Genomic DNA, 17,314 nt, shown 5'->3' on the forward strand with positions numbered 1-17,314 from the left:
TTGCCTAGTAAAATAAAGGTAAAATGTAAAAACTATCTCATTAGTGTATTTCTAATGATCTGCATTATCAAATGTTGAGTTATACTTAATAAATTATGAGGTTGGCAGACTGCTCAGAATATTCTCTATATTATTCAACAATTTAATACACATAAACATCAAACATACTGTAAATGCTGCCTTGATTTGTGAAAGCTCTTATTTCGAAACAGGCTAGAGCTGAGTGAAGGATCATAAAGTATAGTAAATTTGCTCTCTGGAAGTGTGTGAGAGAGATTATAGCTGTATGAATACTGTCGCGTGAGGTGATCACAACACTGACTGCTGCGCTCTCGAAGGGTGCTCCTTTGTACACAAACGAGATCCGGGAGCTGCCTGTTCTATTCCACAAACGCTCAGAGGAAAACGGTGAGGCAGAAAGCGGTGGGCGGAAAGAGAATTCAGGTTGTTGAAGACCCTAGGGAACTTTCACTCTTCACTTGAAAGGAAATAACATTGAAGATTAAAGTCAAAGAAATTCCGTTTCCATAGATTAGTAGGTAAGTGGCTGGAAAAAGTTTGGTCAATATTTTCTGCACCTTTGTCCAGCTTCCATGTCCAAACGAAAATCATTTGCTGGGCATTATATTCTCATTTACTTAACTCAATTTAATGTACACTGGACTTAGTTTTACATGTTTATATAATGCGACAAAGGGGATTTCGAGACATCGCCAATTAATCCTCGAGGCTCGAGCACCTGGTGCGATTTGAAGAACCGAAAGGACAAATTGTCAGCTATGGATTTTCTTCACCCCCATTCTCTGTATAGGGTCTACCTTGGCAGTTCTATATCATATAGAGATATAGCTGTCAAACTCTAGGCGGCATTTACCTTATCCCTACAGTTTTCAGCCATTCACGACTCTCATGTGAACTTAAATCCCGACGCTGTTTAAACGTTTTGAAACGTCAAATCGTCGCTTGCTGTGGCCTTTGCATTAGCAAGAAAGAATCCGTCAAATTTTTAAAAATGCACAGATCTATACAGCTATGGGTGCCTACATCTGACAAAACTACACGCTTACACGAGTTACGTTACATACAGGTGTTCAGAACACGCTCCATGGCTAATTAGCACAGGTGGTCGCCTCTTATCTTCAGTAAACAAGCTCTGTAACATGGAGATATGGCCTTGTGGGAACACTAACCACAGGAGGTTGGTGGCACCTTAATTGTGGAGGACAGGCTCGTGCTAATGGCTGGAGTGGAATGGTTAAAATGCATCAAACACATAGGTTTGATGCCGTTCACTCATTTCCAGCCATTATTAGGAGTCGTCCTCCACTGAAACCAACCCTATCAAGGTGTATCAATTCAACCTTTTAAAATGATTTCTCACTGATATGAAAGATACGTTCCTGTATGCTTCCAAAACAGACGCTTGTTAATGTTCAGATTGAGCATCGGGGCTCTTAACAAAACTCCCCCATACAGAAGATGCCTTTGTCCAATGATTTATGTGTAATGTAATGAAACTGAGAGTCATGATCAAGGGCTTATAGAGATGTAGAATGGACACTTGACAACTTTCAATATGATGGGTAGAGAGTGAGTTGACAAGTATAGGCCTACTTATTGTGCTATTAATTTGAGCTTGTCCAGGTATACTGAAACCACAAAATTTTTCACCTGTGTTTACGACCATTCTTTAATAGGGAACAGGCAGCTGCCAACCAATCAAGAGCTAATTTCCTATAACAGCCAGGGACCTTACTCTGCAAACAGTGCCAGCTGAGAGACCACAATAGGCCTATTCACCAAAATGGCCTCTTTTATTTGTTTTACAGAACGAATGCTTCTCCAGTGCATAAAAAATGACTCCCATTTCAACTCTACTAAGTGGAGGCCTGTTCTGTGATGACAGTGATGTAAATTCTGTCCCGTCAGAGATGTACCCGATTATTGTGGCAGATGGTGGCATGCCAGTATTAAATTCATCACCCCCTGGTCAAAGTGATCTAATGCTACTTTTCCACAAACAGTTTTGGCCATGTGTTTCTCAACACTTCATCATCCAGTAACTTTGGTCTCTAATATCTTAGTATAATTTGGACAGTATGATTGCAGCATTGGGATGGCTTATATAATATTATTATTGTACAATGGTATATTGAATTGAGTGATATTGGATATTGTAGGCTACTCATTGCCTCAGCAGCACAACAGTTGTCACAGATTTAGGGTAGAAAAACAGTTTCCCAAAATATTATTTTTCCTCAGACTTCTTGAGCCACAGTGTAAATGTGCATGATGTGACCAGGATTTAGCAGGCGTACGTTCTGAGAGGAAAACAACATTTGATCCAATGGGTTTCCCGCATATTCTTTGTACACACAGTTTGGGACCAATGATCCGATGACTTTAGACCCACAAAGCAATGGTCAGATGAAAGTTTGATTGGTGCCATGTGATAGGGGATTATAGTACAGACCTGCTTTTGCACAGAATCATTTTGGCCTTTACATCATACATTTACCTTATTTAACATTTACCGCACAGATCATCCCCTATGTTACAAGTAAGGGGCAGTGGACTCACTCTCACACACCTATAATCTCAGTGGGCACACAAATATGGAATCATAGAGATACAGCTTCAACAAGAGATTTTCTTTGCCCCACAATAGTGTCTGTGGATTAGAGGTCGACCGATTTAATAGGAATGACCAATTTAATTAGGGCCGATTTCAAGTTTTCATAACAAAACGGTAATCGCCATTTTTGGACACCGATCATGGCCGATTACATTGCACTCCACGAGGAGACTGCGTGGCAGGCTGACTACCTGTTATGCGAGTGCAGCAAGGAGCCAAGGTAAGGTGCGTGCTAGCATTAAACATATCTTATAAAAACCAATAAATCTTAAAATAATCACTAGTGAACTACACATGGTTGATGATATTACTAGTTTATCTAGCTTGTCCTGCGTTGCATATAAATCAATGCGGTGCCTGTTAATTTATTATTGAATCCCAGCCTACTTCACCAAATGGGTGATTTAACAAACGCATTTGCAAAAAAAGCACTGTCATTGCACCAATGTGTACCTAACCATAAACACATTTCTTAAAATCAATACACAAGTATATATATTTAAACCTGCATGTTTAGTTAATATTGCCTGCTAACATGAATTTCTTTTAACTAGGGAAATTGTGTTACTTCTCTTGCGTTCTGTGAAACAGAGTCAGGCTATATGCAGCAGTCTGGTCCGCCTGGCTCGTTGCGAATTGTGTGAAGATCATTTCTTCCTAACAAATACAGCCAACTGCGTTTGTCAGCAGCTCTTCGCTGTGCTTCAAGCATTGTGCTGTTTATGACTTCAAGCCTATCAACTCCCGAGATTAGGCTGGCAATACTAAAGTACTTATTAGAACATCCAATAATCAAAGGTATATGAAATACAAATGGTATAGAGAGAAATAGTCCTATTATAACTACAGCCTAAAACTTCTTACCTGGGAATATTGAATATTGAATATTAAGCTGGTGGTTCCTTTTAACATGTTATCATGTTCTGAGCAAGGAACTTACACGTTAGCTTTTTTTACATGGCACATATTGCACTTTTACTTTCTTCTCCAACACTTTGTTTTTGCATTATTTAAACCAAATTGAACATGTTTCATTATTTATTTGAGACTAAATAGATTTTATTGATGTATTAAGTTAAAGTGTTCATTGTTAATTCAGTATTGTTGTAATTTGTCATTATTACAAATATATATAAATAAAAATTGGTCGATTTAATCGGTATCGGCTTTTTTGGGTCCTTCAATAATCGGTATCGGTTAAATATCACTACTTCTTAAGATGGCCATGGTGAGCTAGCTGGCCTGGCCCACTAATGGGCCTGGCGGCTATGTTCTTGACCGGTTTTCAAGGAGACAGTCTTCATCAGAAGGAAGCTGTGGTGTGCAGCCCTGATTGTTCAGCTGAGGAGGAGGGGGGAGGCCATGGACTCTCCTTTCACACCCATTCTTGCAGTCTTTACACCCACTTTTAGGAACAAGTGACAGACACTAAAAGGTCTTTATAGTGTGCAATTTGATACCCAGTGGCAGATGCTGCAGCCTGCAAGTGACTGAGTCATAATAGCTATGATGAGCAGGTTTTGAAAACTCCCCGCAACATACTGGATCATAACAATTTAGGGGACTGGGCCTGGCCTGTTGATTTTTACCTACCAACTGTTGAGTTGTATTGGTATGACATTCAAAGACTCATATCAAATGTTATTAGTCACCTGCACCGACTACAACAGGTGTAGACCTTAGTGAAATGCTTACTTACGAACCCCTAACCTGATGATTTGGTGTTTAATTCACCCTGAGCTGTAGTATCACCTCTCACACCTCTGCCTTCCCTTCTAGATGGCGTCAGTGAATGACTCTCGCCTTCAGCAGCAGCCTGCCCAGAAGGATGCGGCTGACCAGAACTTTGACTACATGTTCAAGCTGCTGATCATTGGCAACAGCAGTGTGGGCAAGACCAGCTTCCTGTTCCGCTATGCTGATGACTCCTTCACCTCAGCCTTTGTCTCCACTGTGGGCATAGACTTCAAGGTCAAGACCGTCTTCCGCAATGAGAAAAGGATAAAGCTACAGATATGGGTGAGTTAGCCTTATGCATTTTGTCCCACATGCCAGCTATGGTCTCTACAACATGATTGCCACCTTTGTGCCACATTTTTGCCATCATAGTGGACTCTCATACACATCCCATCAAGAGGAAAGTTGTCCTCTGTATTAAACCAGAATATAAATCCATAGACCCAATCCTTCACTATTGAATTGAGTTTTTCTGACAGGTGGCTGATAATTCTATAGTGGGTCAATCACAAACCTTCATCTGCAAGGCCCTTGCATTTTACACAGTGGTGTAAAAACACTTTACAATACATTTTTGACAAATTTTACTCTATTTTATTCCAAAGAAAATATGTACTTTATTACTCCCATACACTTTCCTTGACACCCAAAAGTATACATTACATTTTGAATGCTCAGTAAGGACCTCAATATGGTCCAATTCACACACCTATCAATATAATGCCTCTGGTGAACTCACTAAACACAAATACTGCATTTTAAAAATATGTCTGAGTGTTGGAGTGTGCCCCTGGCTTTCTGTAAGTCACGCCATCGGGTTTGCTTAATATAAGGAATTAGGTTTATAGCATGTCATTTTTTACCTTTACTCAAGTATGACAATTTAGTCATTTTTTCCACCAATGATTTTACCCTCCGTCTCTCTTGTATGTTTTGCAGAAAACTTGGTTTCTCATCTCAAGCTACTGCAGTGTGTTGTTGCTGCTTGTACCACATGCTCTAGAGACTAAGGCTGTGTTTGGACAGGCAGACCAATTCTGATCCACTTATTGGTCTTTTGACCAACCACATCAGATCTTTTTCAGAGCTGAACTGATTGGTCAAAGGAACCGATTGGAAAAAAATATAATGTTCTGTGGAAATACTTGAATTACAGGGCTACCAGAAGTGTACAATTTATTACAATGTAGCCTAGTCCCCTGACGTCTGAAAGTGTTTCAAGGCAAACTATTTCCACGTACAGTGAATGCTGTTTAAACAAGACAAACACCCATTATGGTATTGCATTCAATCAAGATGAATCAGCAGCAACCGTGTCCACACCAATGTACACACCAAAACCAAGCTGACTGACGCACTGACCCTGTTTCCACCTAGGACACATGATTTGGCTTAATGTTGTCAGTGGTGGCTGGGATCACTGAATGCCATCTGATGAGTTTCAAATCAGAGAAGAATGAAACCCTCCTCAGTTTGCCTCATACAGTGGAGGTGTGGAAGTAGCAACCATGTCCAATAAATCAGCCCTGGCTTCGAGAGCAAGTGTACAGTTAATGAACAACCCTATGTGGAATGGCTAGGGGGGTTTAATCCACAGTGTCCTGTTTTCACTCCAACCCTCTGAGCCTCGTCTCTCTATGGATGGTATACAGGTGGTGCCCTGTCCACACTGCTGCAAGCTTTCCTCCGCGTGTGCGGCACGAGAAGGGCTTGAAATGATTTTTTTATCATGGTTTTAAAAATGAGTTTAATTTGAAGCCTTCTAAAGTACCATTATGGTTCTACTTTCTCATCCTGAACCATACTGTTTATTCTAGGAGGATACACCACATGGCAATATATTAACTGCACAATGACACACCTGGTGTCGGAACCACAAAGCCCAGGGCTTAGAGTGTCCCTGCTTTGTGTGGGCGGCAGGACCAGGTGACGCATGCTGAGAAGGGTCCTAGTGACATCAATGGCTCTGGCCCCAACCATTTTACACTCATTGTCATCATGCATATGCTTTTGGGCAGTATTTTCTTTACTTGGTGTATAGATAGTTGTGGAGACAGTGTGAGCCATGGGGACAGTGTATTTGGTTAGTGCTCCTGTAAGATCCATTACGATGCCAAATATTTGATCATGTCTGCACATATCAGGTAAGATCTGCATCTGGTATCCTTCATTCATAAATGAAACAAATGACCCTGAGATGACGCAGACTCTCCTTCTGGGTAAGGTCATTGAACAGAAGTACACCGCTGCGGATACACCGACTCACTCACTTACAGAGCACTTGTCTCTCTAGCCCGGCACCTGCTCTAAGTTAAGAATAGCTCTATTTTTTGCAATCTCTAAATCGGTGGCAGTTTGTTCTGGCTGACTACCCTGCACACTATTAGCCCTAATGAAACATTCATAAACACCCCCCCCCCACTATTCAGTGATGTAAAGTCCTCCAATGCAAATGAGGGGCCCAAGCCAGGTTACCAAGCGACGGCCAAGGATAGTTGCCGTGCCAATTTAATCTCCTCACCTGCTTGACTATTTTTTTTTCATGTTAACCTTTTCCAGGGAAGCCACTCTGACATCACACTCGACCTCTACTTAATTGAAAGATGTTTCCGATAAGCAGGTCTCTACAGCTCTGCGGCACCAGAGAGCTGTTCTGGACATCTGACGCTCTCCGTGTTCTTTTTGTTCTTACTGGGTTTTTGTTAGTGGGCCAGGGTTTGTTGTTTGACAAGAAGTTATGTTGACGGACATGGCAAATGTAGGTGTTACCCTGTTTAATCATGTATCTGACACTTTCATTTCTAATAGTCTGAAGTTAACAGTAGCTTTGGGTGGGAAGGTTTCGGCTGATAGGACAATTTAAAGGACAAAGCACTATCACAGAAATATGTTTATTTATGTCAAATATCTATTTTGTATGTTAACAAAAACATATTAATTGTAGTCTTTTCTAGACCTGAATATTTACAAGTGTATACACACTAGAGGTCGACCGATTAATCAGAATGGCCGATTAATTCGGGCCGATTTCAACTTTTCATAACAATTGGAAATTGGTATTTTTGGATGCCAATTCTGCCCCCCCCCAAAAAAAATGTTTTTTGCAACTTTATTTAATTAGGCAGGTCAGTTAAGAACACATGCTTATTTTCAATGATGGCCTAGGAACGGTGGGTTAACTGCCTTGTTCAGGGGCAGAACGACAGATTTTTACCTTGTCTGCTCAGCGATTCAATCTTGCAACCTTACAGTTAACTAGTCCAACGCTCTAACCACCTGCCTCACAAGGAGACTGCCTGTTACGCAAATGCAGTAAGAAGCCAAGGTAAGTTGCTAGCTAGCATTAAACTTATCTTATAAAAACAATCAATCAATCAATCATAATCACTAGTTATAACTGTCAACAACGCACCCACTGCCAGCTGGCCTACTTCAGCAGTACTGTATCATTTTAATCATTTTAGTCAATAAGATTCTTGCTATGTAGCTTAACTTTCTGAACATTCGAGACGTGTAGTCCACTTGTCATTCCAATCTCCTTTGCATTAGCGTAGCCTCTTCTGTAGCCTGTCAACTATGTGTCTGTTTATCCCTGTTCTCTCCTCTCTGCACAGACCATACAAACGCTCCTCACCGCGTGGCCGCGGCCACCCTACTCTGGTGGTCCCAGCGCGCACGACCCACGTGGAGTTCCAGGTCTCCAGTAGCCTCTGGAACTGCCAATCTGCGGTCAACAAGGCAGAGTTCATCTCAGCCTATGCCTCCCTCCAGTCCCTCGACTTCTTGGCACTGACGGAAACATGGATCACCACAGACAACACTGCTACTCCTACTGCTCTCTCTTCGTCCGCCCACGTGTTCTCGCACACCCCGAGAGCGTCTGGTCAGCGGGGTGGTGGCACCGGGATCCTCATCTCTCCCAAGTGGTCATTCTCTCTTTCTCCCCTTACCCATCTGTCTATCGCCTCCTTTGAATTCCATGCTGTCACAGTTACTAGCCCTTTCAAGCTTAACATCCTTATCATTTATCGCCTTCCAGGTTCCCTCGGAGAGTTCATCAATGAGCTTGATGCCTTGATAAGCTCCTTTCCTGAGGACGGCTCACCTCTCACAGTTCTGGGCGACTTTAACCTCCCCACGTCTACCTTTGACTCTTTCCTCTCTGCCTCCTTCTTTCCACTCCTCTCCTCTTTTGACCTCACCCTCTCACCTTCCCCCCCTACCCACAAGGCAGGCAATACGCTCGACCTCATCTTTACTAGATGCTGTTCCTCCACTAACCTCATTGCAACTCCCCTCCAAGTCTCCGACCACTGCCTTGTATCCTTTTCCCTCTCGCTCTCATCCAACACCTCCCACACTGCCCCTACTCGGATGGTATCGCGCCGTCCCAACCTTCGCTCTCTCTCCCCCGCTACTCTCTCCTCTTCCATCCTATCATCTCTTCCCTCCGCTCAAACCTTCTCCCACCTATCTCCTGATTCTGCCTCCTCAACCCTCCTCTCCTCCCTCTCTGCATCCCTTGACTCTCTATGTCCCCTATCCTCCAGGCCGGCTCGGTCCTCCCTCCCGCTCCGTGGCTCGATGACTCATTGCGAGCTCACAGAACAGGGCTCCGGGCAGCCGAGCGGAAATGGAGGAAAACTCGCCTCCCTGCGGACCTGGCATCTTTTCACTCCCTCCTCTCTACATTTTCCTCCTCTGTCTCTGCTGCTAAAGCCACTTTCTACCACGCTAAATTCCAAGCATCTGCCTCTAACCCTAGGAAGCTCTTTGCCACCTTCTCCTCCCTCCTGAATCCTCCCCCCCCCTCCTCCCTCTCTGCAGATGACTTCGTCAACCATTTTGAAAAGAAGGTCGACGACATCCGATCCTCGTTTGCTAAGTCAAACGACACCGCTGGTTCTGCTCACACTGCCCTACCCTGTGCTCTGACCTCTTTCTCCCCTCTCTCTCCAGATGAAATCTCGCGTCTTGTGACGGCCGGCCGCCCAACAACCTGCCCGCTTGACCCTATCCCCTCCTCTCTTCTCCAGACCATTTCCGGAGACCTTCTCCCTTACCTCACCTCGCTCATCAACTCATCCCTGACCGCTGGCTACGTCCCTTCCGTCTTCAAGAGAGCGAGAGTTGCACCCCTTCTGAAAAAACCTACACTCGATCCCTCCGATGTCAACAATTACAGACCAGTATCCCTTCTTTCTTTTCTCTCCAAAACTCTTGAACGTGCCGTCCTTGGCCAGCTCTCCCGCTATCTCTCTCTGAATGACCTTCTTGATCCAAATCAGTCAGGTTTCAAGACTAGTCATTCAACTGAGACTGCTCTCCTCTGTATCACGGAGGCGCTCCGCACTGCTAAAGCTAACTCTCTCTCCTCTGCTCCCATCCTTCTAGATCTGTCGGCTGCCTTCGATACTGTGAACCATCAGATCCTCCTCTCCACCCTCTCCGAGTTGGGCATCTCCGGCGCGGCCCACGCTTGGATTGCGTCCTACCTGACAGGTCGCTCCTACCAGGTGGCGTGGCGAGAATCTGTCTCCTCACCACGCGCTCTCACCACTGGTGTCCCCCAGGGCTCTGTTCTTGGCCCTCTCCTATTCTCGCTATACACCAAGTCACTTGGCTCTGTCATAACCTCACATGGTCTCTCTTATCATTGCTATGCAGACGACACACAATTAATCTTCTCCTTTCCCCCTTCTGATGACCAGGTGGCGAATCGCATCTCTGCATGTCTGGCAGACATATCAGTGTGGATGACGGATCACCACCTCAAGCTGAACCTCGGCAAGACGGAGCTGCTCTTCCTCCCGGGGAAGGACTGCCCGTTCCATGATCTCGCCATCACGGTTGACAACTCCATTGTGTCCTCCTCCCAGAGCGCCAAGAACCTTGGCGTGATCCTGGACAACACCCTGTCGTTCTCAACCAACATCAAGGCGGTGGCCCGTTCCTATAGGTTCATGCTCTACAACATCCGCAGAGTACGACCCTGCCTCACACAGGAAGCGGCGCAGGTCCTAATCCAGGCACTTGTCATCTCCCGTCTGGATTACTGCAACTCGCTGTTGGCTGGGCTCCCTGCCTGTGCCATTGTGCCCCCTTCAACTCATCCAGAACGCCGCAGCCCGTCTGGTGTTCAACCTTCCCAAGTTCTCTCACGTCACCCCGCTCCTCCGTTCTCTCCACTGGCTTCCAGTTGAAGCTCGCATCCGCTACAAGACCATGGTGCTTGCCTACGGAGCTGTGAGGGGAACGGCACCTCAGTACCTCCAGGCTCTGATCAGGCCCTACACCCAAACAAGGGCACTGCGTTCATCCACCTCTGGCCTGCTCGCCTCCCTACCACTGAGGAAGTACAGCTCCCGCTCAGCCCAGTCAAAACTGTTCGCTGCCCTGGCCCCCTAATGGTGGAACAAACTCCCTCACGACGCCAGGACAGCGGAGTCAATCACCACCTTCCGGAGACACCTGAAACCCCACCTCTTTAAGGAATACCTAGGATAGGATAAGTAATCCCTCTCACCCCCCCTAAGTTTTAGATGCACTATTGTTAAGTGACTGTCCCACTGGATGTCATAAGGTGAATGCACCAATTTGTAAGTCGCTCTGGATAAGAGCGTCTGCTAAATGACTTAAATGTAAATGTATAACTACACATGGTTGATGATATTACTAGTTTATCTAGCGTGTCCTGTGTTGCATATAACCGATGCGGTGCGCATTCGCGAAAAAGGACTGTCGTTGCTCCAACGTGTACCTAACCATAAACATCAATGCCTTTCTTAAAATCAATACACACAAGTATATATTTTTAAACCTGCATATTTAGCTAAAATAAATTCAGGTTAGTAGGCAATATTAACCAGGTGAAATTGTATCAGTCGCTCTGGATAAGAGCGTCTGCTAAATGACTTAAATGTAATGTAAATGTATCACTTCTCTTGCGTTCATTGCACGCAGAGTCAGGGTATATGCAACAGTTTGGGCCGCCTGGCTCTTTGCGAAGTAATTTGCCAGAATTGTACGTAATTATGACATAACATTGAAGGTTGTGCAATGTAACAGCAATATTTAGACTTAGCGGTCCAGGATTCACTGGGACAAGGGAGCATGAATGACATTGGTCTGGGGAGCGAATCAACATGGATCCTTTAATTTCAGGATGCCATCTGTTAGATAAAATATGGAACGGTTCCATATTTCACTGAAATAATAAACGTTTTGTATTCGAAATGATAGTTTCCGGATTCGACCATACTAATGACAAAAGGCTCGTATTTCTGTGTGTTTATTATGTTACAATTAAGTCTATGATTTGATAGAGCAGTCTGAATGAGTGATAGTGGGCACCAGCAGGGCCGTAAGCATTCATTCAAACAGCACTTTCGTGCGTTTTCCCAGCAGCTCTTCGCTGTGCTTCAAGCATTGCGCTGTTTATGACTTCAAGCCTATCAACTCCCGAAATTAGGCTGGTGTAACCAATGTGAAATGGCTAGCTAGTTAGCAGGGTGCGCGCTAATAACGTTTCAAACATCACTCGCTCTGAGACTTGGAGTGGTTGTTCCCCCTTGCTCTGCAAGGGCCATGGCTTTTGTGGAGCGACCGGTAACGCTGCTTCGAGGGTGGCTGTTGTCGATGTGTTCCTGGTTCGAGCCCAGGTAGCGGTGAGGAGAGGGATGGAAGCTATACTGTTACACTGGCAATACTAAAGTGCCTATAAGAACATCCAATAGTCAAAGGAATATGAAATACAAATCGTATAGAGAGAAATAGTTCTATAATTCCTATATTTAACTACAACCTAAAATTTCTTACCTGGGAATATTGAAGATTCATGTTAAAAGGAACCACCAGCTTTCATATGTTCTCATGTTCTGAGCAAGGAACTTAAACGTTAGCTTTCTTACATGGCACATATTGCACTTTTACTTTCTTCTCCAACACTTTGTTTTTGCATTATTTAAACCAAATTGAACATGTTTCATTATTTATTTGAGGCTAAATTGATTTTATTGATGTGTTATATTAAGTTTAAATAAGTGTTCATTCAGTATTGTTGTAATTGTCATTATTACAAATAAATGTAAAAGAAATATGTAAAAAATATTTTAAAAGAAAATCGGCCGATTAATCGGTATCTGCTTTTTTTTGGTCTTCCAATAATCGGTATCAGCGGTGAAAAATCATAGTTGGTTGACCTCTAATACACACACACATTCACCTCTAGCATGTCAAGTCTGTTGGTCTTAGTCAATGTTGCCCCCTTCTGGTCTCACAAAATACCACACAATTTAACATGTTCCCAAACCCAACCTGTAAAGCATGACCATACATCATGTTCCCCACAGGACACAGCGGGACAGGAGCGCTACCGTACCATCACCACAGCCTACTACAGAGGAGCCATGGGCTTCCTGCTCATGTATGACATCACCAACCAGGACTCCTTCAACGCTGTGCAGGACTGGTGAGTGAAAGGTGGAAGGTTCCATCATTTCCATATTGACCCTGCTGCCTTCTCAGACTGTGCATTCGTCTACTCTCACCTCGGTCATACAGGGCAACTCAGATTAAGACATACTCTTGGGACAACGCACAGGTGATCCTGGTGGGAAACAAGTGTGAACTGGAGGATGACAGGCTAGTCCCCACAGAAGATAGTCAGAGACTGGCCAAAGATCTTGGTGAGTAGTATCCACGACAGCATGCAGTCTTCGCAAATACTATACACCAAGAGGTCACACTACCACAGCATACTGACCTCATGAGAACACACTTACACACAGATATAGCAGGGGACACCGAACCCTTAAGCCTAAATATCTCATCTGCTTTTCTTGAAATCTCTCCACAGTAAGTAATTACTCTACTCAATTTCCCCGTCTCTGTCTGACAGGGTACCAGTTCTTCGAGGCCAGCGCCAAGGACAACATCAACGTGAAGCAGGTGTTTGAGCGGCTGGTAGACGTCATCTGTGAGAAGATGAACGAGAGCATGGGCGGAGATGCCAACATGTTGTCCAATCACAGGAGCACCAGTCTACAGGACTCGCCTCCAGAGAACCATGGGGGCTGTGGCTGCTAAATCCCACTTCATTTCTCCTCACAGCCCCACACCAAACCCCGTCACTGTGCCTGAAGTATAGAGAGTACACCTCACAAACTACACCCCCTAACACAGCCACTACAGTGAAAACTATAAAGCAGCTAGCTGAGAACCATCGGTCCCCTCCCCTCGGTCCATCCAGTGTTATCCCACATATCCCCTGTTCTAGTTTCTGTATTCCCTGAAAAGGCCCCAACTCTCTTGTATACTGTGCCCCCCCCAGCCTCTACCACATGGCATCCCCTCTGCTCTTCTGGCACAAAATAAATGTAAGTACTGTATTTATTGTGAGAAACCTTTTTAATGGCTTTATTTTTAAAGCAAAGGTAGTTCAAAGCAGCTTAAAGAAGTGCCAATCTGAAGAAGATTTGTCATAATGAAATAGTTTCCAGTAGTCATTATTTTAGGTCATTGTTGTGTTCAGAGTTTAATTAATGAAAGTATAATAGTTCAAGACTCAAACAGAGCAGAAGGTGTTTTTGTTTTGGATGCCCCCTGGCTAGGTGCTCTGCTTTGAATGTATTCATTGGACTTAACTTCTCCGAAACCAAAACCGGACAGAAAACAGCACCCCAAAACCTGAATTTTTTTTAACAAAAAACGTTTTCTGTCATATCCTTGATCAAAATCTAAATGTAACTGTTATTAATGAAGATGACATCATCCAGACAATCACAAAACTGAGTTATTCTGCTGCTTTTGCCATTTTCTTCTTCATTCCCTGACCTCCATGCTTTACTCTGTGACACTGAAGATGCTATTTTGCCATGTCCTCAGAATAATTGTGCACTACTATTCTTGAGACTTTCTTAACCACTACTGCTTATGGGAAAGAGAAGGTGAAAAAGTATGTTCCAAACAATCTCAATGTTAGAGCAATGTTGTGCTCCAGGATATTTGTCTGGGAGGAAGTCGTATAACACTAGTGACACTGACACGCGTCATGTGATCTGCTCTGGCATGCCCTCACTCACCCCTCTGTGCCTCCCCTTCCTACTCATTGTTCTTACAATTTCCAACCTGATTGCACAAGGCTTCAACAGTGTCCTGTAATCTGGATGTGCCAGTGTAAACTGCCTGCATTACTTGCATGATGTTACTGTACTGTTCTTATATCTAAGTTACGGTCTATGAAGTAACCTAATTAAAGCATGGTGATTGGCCAAGCATGACACCCATGTTAATTAATTTTCCAAATCATATGCTTAAACAGAAAGACAAATGGTGCACCTAAAGCATGTACAGTACAGTACATTCCATTGTACTGCTTGGATGGCTTCAGTAGAAAAAATATGCATCTCTCCAACTGGACTGGAGAGACATGCATCTCCCTGTTCTCTGGCCCTCTGTTACTCACAGACACTGTCATTTCCCTTCACTAGCCCCACACTGTTCACTGGTCCTCTGTTACTCACAGACACTGTCATTTCCCTTCACTAGCCCCACACTGTTCACTGGTCCTCTGTTACTCACAGACACTGCCATTTCCCTATCACTAGCCCCACACTGTTCACTGGTCCTCTGTTACTCACAGACACTGTCATTTCCCTTCACTAGCCCCACACTGTTCACTGGTCCTCTGTTACTCACAGACACTGCCATTTCCCTATCACTAGCCCCACACTGTTCACTGGTCCTCTGTTACTCACAGACATTGCCATTTCCCCATCACTAGCCCCACACTGTTCACTGGTCCTCTGTTACTCACAGACATTGCCATTTCCATATCACTAGCCCCACACTGTTCACTGGTCCTCTGTTACTCACAGACACTGACATTTCCCTATCACTAGCCCCACACTGTTCACTGGTCCTCTGTTACTCACAGACACTGACATTTCCCCATCACTAGCCCCACACTGTTCACTGGTCCTCTGTTACTCACAGACACTGTCATTTCCCTTCACTAGCCCCACACTGTTCACTGGTCCTCTGTTACTCACAGACACTGTCATTTCCCTTCACTAGCCCCACACTGTTCACTGGTCCTCTGTTACTCACAGACACTGTCATTTCCCTTCACTAGCCCCACACTGTTCACTGGTCCTCTGTTACTCACAGACACTGTCATTTCCCTTCACTAGCCCCACACTGTTCACTGGTCCTCTGTTACTCACAGACATTGCCATTTCCATATCAGTAGCCCCACACTGTTCACTGGTCCTCTGTTACTCACAGACACTGACATTTCCCTATCACTAGCCCCACACTGTTCACTGGTCCTCTGTTACTCACAGACATTGCCATTTCCATATCAGTAGCCCCACACTGTTCACTGGTCCTCTGTTACTCACAGACACTGTCATTTCCCTTCACTAGCCCCACACTGTTCACTGGTCCTCTGTTACTCACAGACATTGCCATTTCCCCATCACTAGCCCCACACTGTTCACTGGTCCTCTGTTACTCACAGACACTGACATTTCCCTATCACTAGCCCCACACTGTTCACTGGTCCTCTGTTACTCACAGACACTGACATTTCCCTATCACTAGCCCCACACTGTTCACTGGCCATCAGTTAGGGACAGGCACGGTCTCGGCGGGATAGCAGCCTTATGTTTTTACGCCAAAGCACTGCTAAAGCTGAAGGGTTGGGTCAAAGCCCGCCAAAAGTATTCATGAGCGCCTACTCTCTCCAATTGCTTATCACACCTATCCACCTGGAAGCACAGCTGATACTGACTCGTTGTTTGATATTAGCTGGCTAATTTGTATCAAGTGATCTCTGTTCATCTCCTACCACAAGCAAGTGGTCTCCCCTGTTCATCTCCTACCACGAGCAAGTGGTCTCGTTGTGGTGTGAACTATTTGACTGGAGACTTAACTGTTAACCTTTTTATAGCTGTGTAAAAACACTATACCCACATTACATCTGCATTATGCCCAAGTTGTAAAGCTTTCTGGGTGGTGTTTGTCAGTGTATTTAAATAGTGTTTTTCTTTCTGCTGCTGAAGGTAACTGGATTGAAAGTGGTGAGGTTTTACTGAAAGTACTGAGGAGGACTTCTCTAAATCACATGCTGATGCACGGATACCCAGTTTATCTAAATACTTCAATGTCAGTTGATTAAAAGGACCCATAACATATCTTTTGATAATTATGTTTATCTGAAGTTGTAAGTGAATCATTTTATCCTTTTAATTTATTTCTGTGGAATTGGTTAGTTTTTGTGTAGTATGGCATTCCATAGGTTATATAGGAGGTTTGTTATACTATTAAGGGGGAACTATACTGTTGTGTCAATGTATATTTGTTTTGTTCCAATTTTTAAGGCTCTCTGTCTGATGGAAAATCTTATTAGAAAAGGCATATACATTGCATGTGTTTATGAAAATAAAGACTTCATTACAAAATGTAAAATCTTGAGTTGCCGTTTTATTGTGCAATCCTGACGCTAAATCGTTTAGATGATTAGAACTTGTGAAAGCACAACATCTATGCAGTCAAGCGGACAAAGGCTTGAGACCCTGGCTCTATGTGGTTAGGTTAGTCTTTATGGTGATATCATTAATCATTTATGGCCTTACGTCCTACCTCCCTTCCCATTTGGATAGGGGGGGGGGGGTTGTGGTGTTTTTGTTATCTAACGACACAGAATACCACACTGCTGTGGTCCTCCTCAACAATAAGAGGTTTCCTGGTGCCCTTTCCTGTCACCTGCCAGTTAACCACAGCCTTTGTGTCCTTTGCAGTTAATCTTCTTGCAATGTTTTGTAACCTTTTTATATTTTTACATCATACTGTAGTCTTCCATCATATACTGGTGCCTATCAGTGATCTTCCTTAGTGCCAAATGAGAAATCCTCAGCCTGAGCCCAGTAAAGTCAAGTG

General features: G+C 44.1%; 1 protein-coding gene across 1 annotated transcript; it reads left to right on the top strand.

Annotated features, from left to right (window-relative positions):
- The first annotated feature begins 309 nt into the window (after positions 1 to 309).
- LOC124019637 (ras-related protein Rab-3D-like) lies at positions 310 to 16,843 on the top strand. Its single transcript, XM_046335039.1, has 5 exons — positions 310 to 539; positions 4,415 to 4,654; positions 12,724 to 12,842; positions 12,935 to 13,059; positions 13,272 to 16,843. Exons 2-5 carry the CDS (start codon positions 4,415 to 4,417, stop codon positions 13,457 to 13,459), a joined length of 672 nt encoding a protein of 223 aa, XP_046190995.1. The 5' UTR covers positions 310 to 539; the 3' UTR covers positions 13,460 to 16,843.
- The last annotated feature ends 471 nt before the right edge of the window (positions 16,844 to 17,314 follow it).

Source organism: Oncorhynchus gorbuscha, unplaced genomic scaffold (assembly GCF_021184085.1).
Source record: "Oncorhynchus gorbuscha isolate QuinsamMale2020 ecotype Even-year unplaced genomic scaffold, OgorEven_v1.0 Un_scaffold_645, whole genome shotgun sequence".
Lineage (NCBI taxonomy): Eukaryota > Metazoa > Chordata > Actinopteri > Salmoniformes > Salmonidae > Oncorhynchus > Oncorhynchus gorbuscha.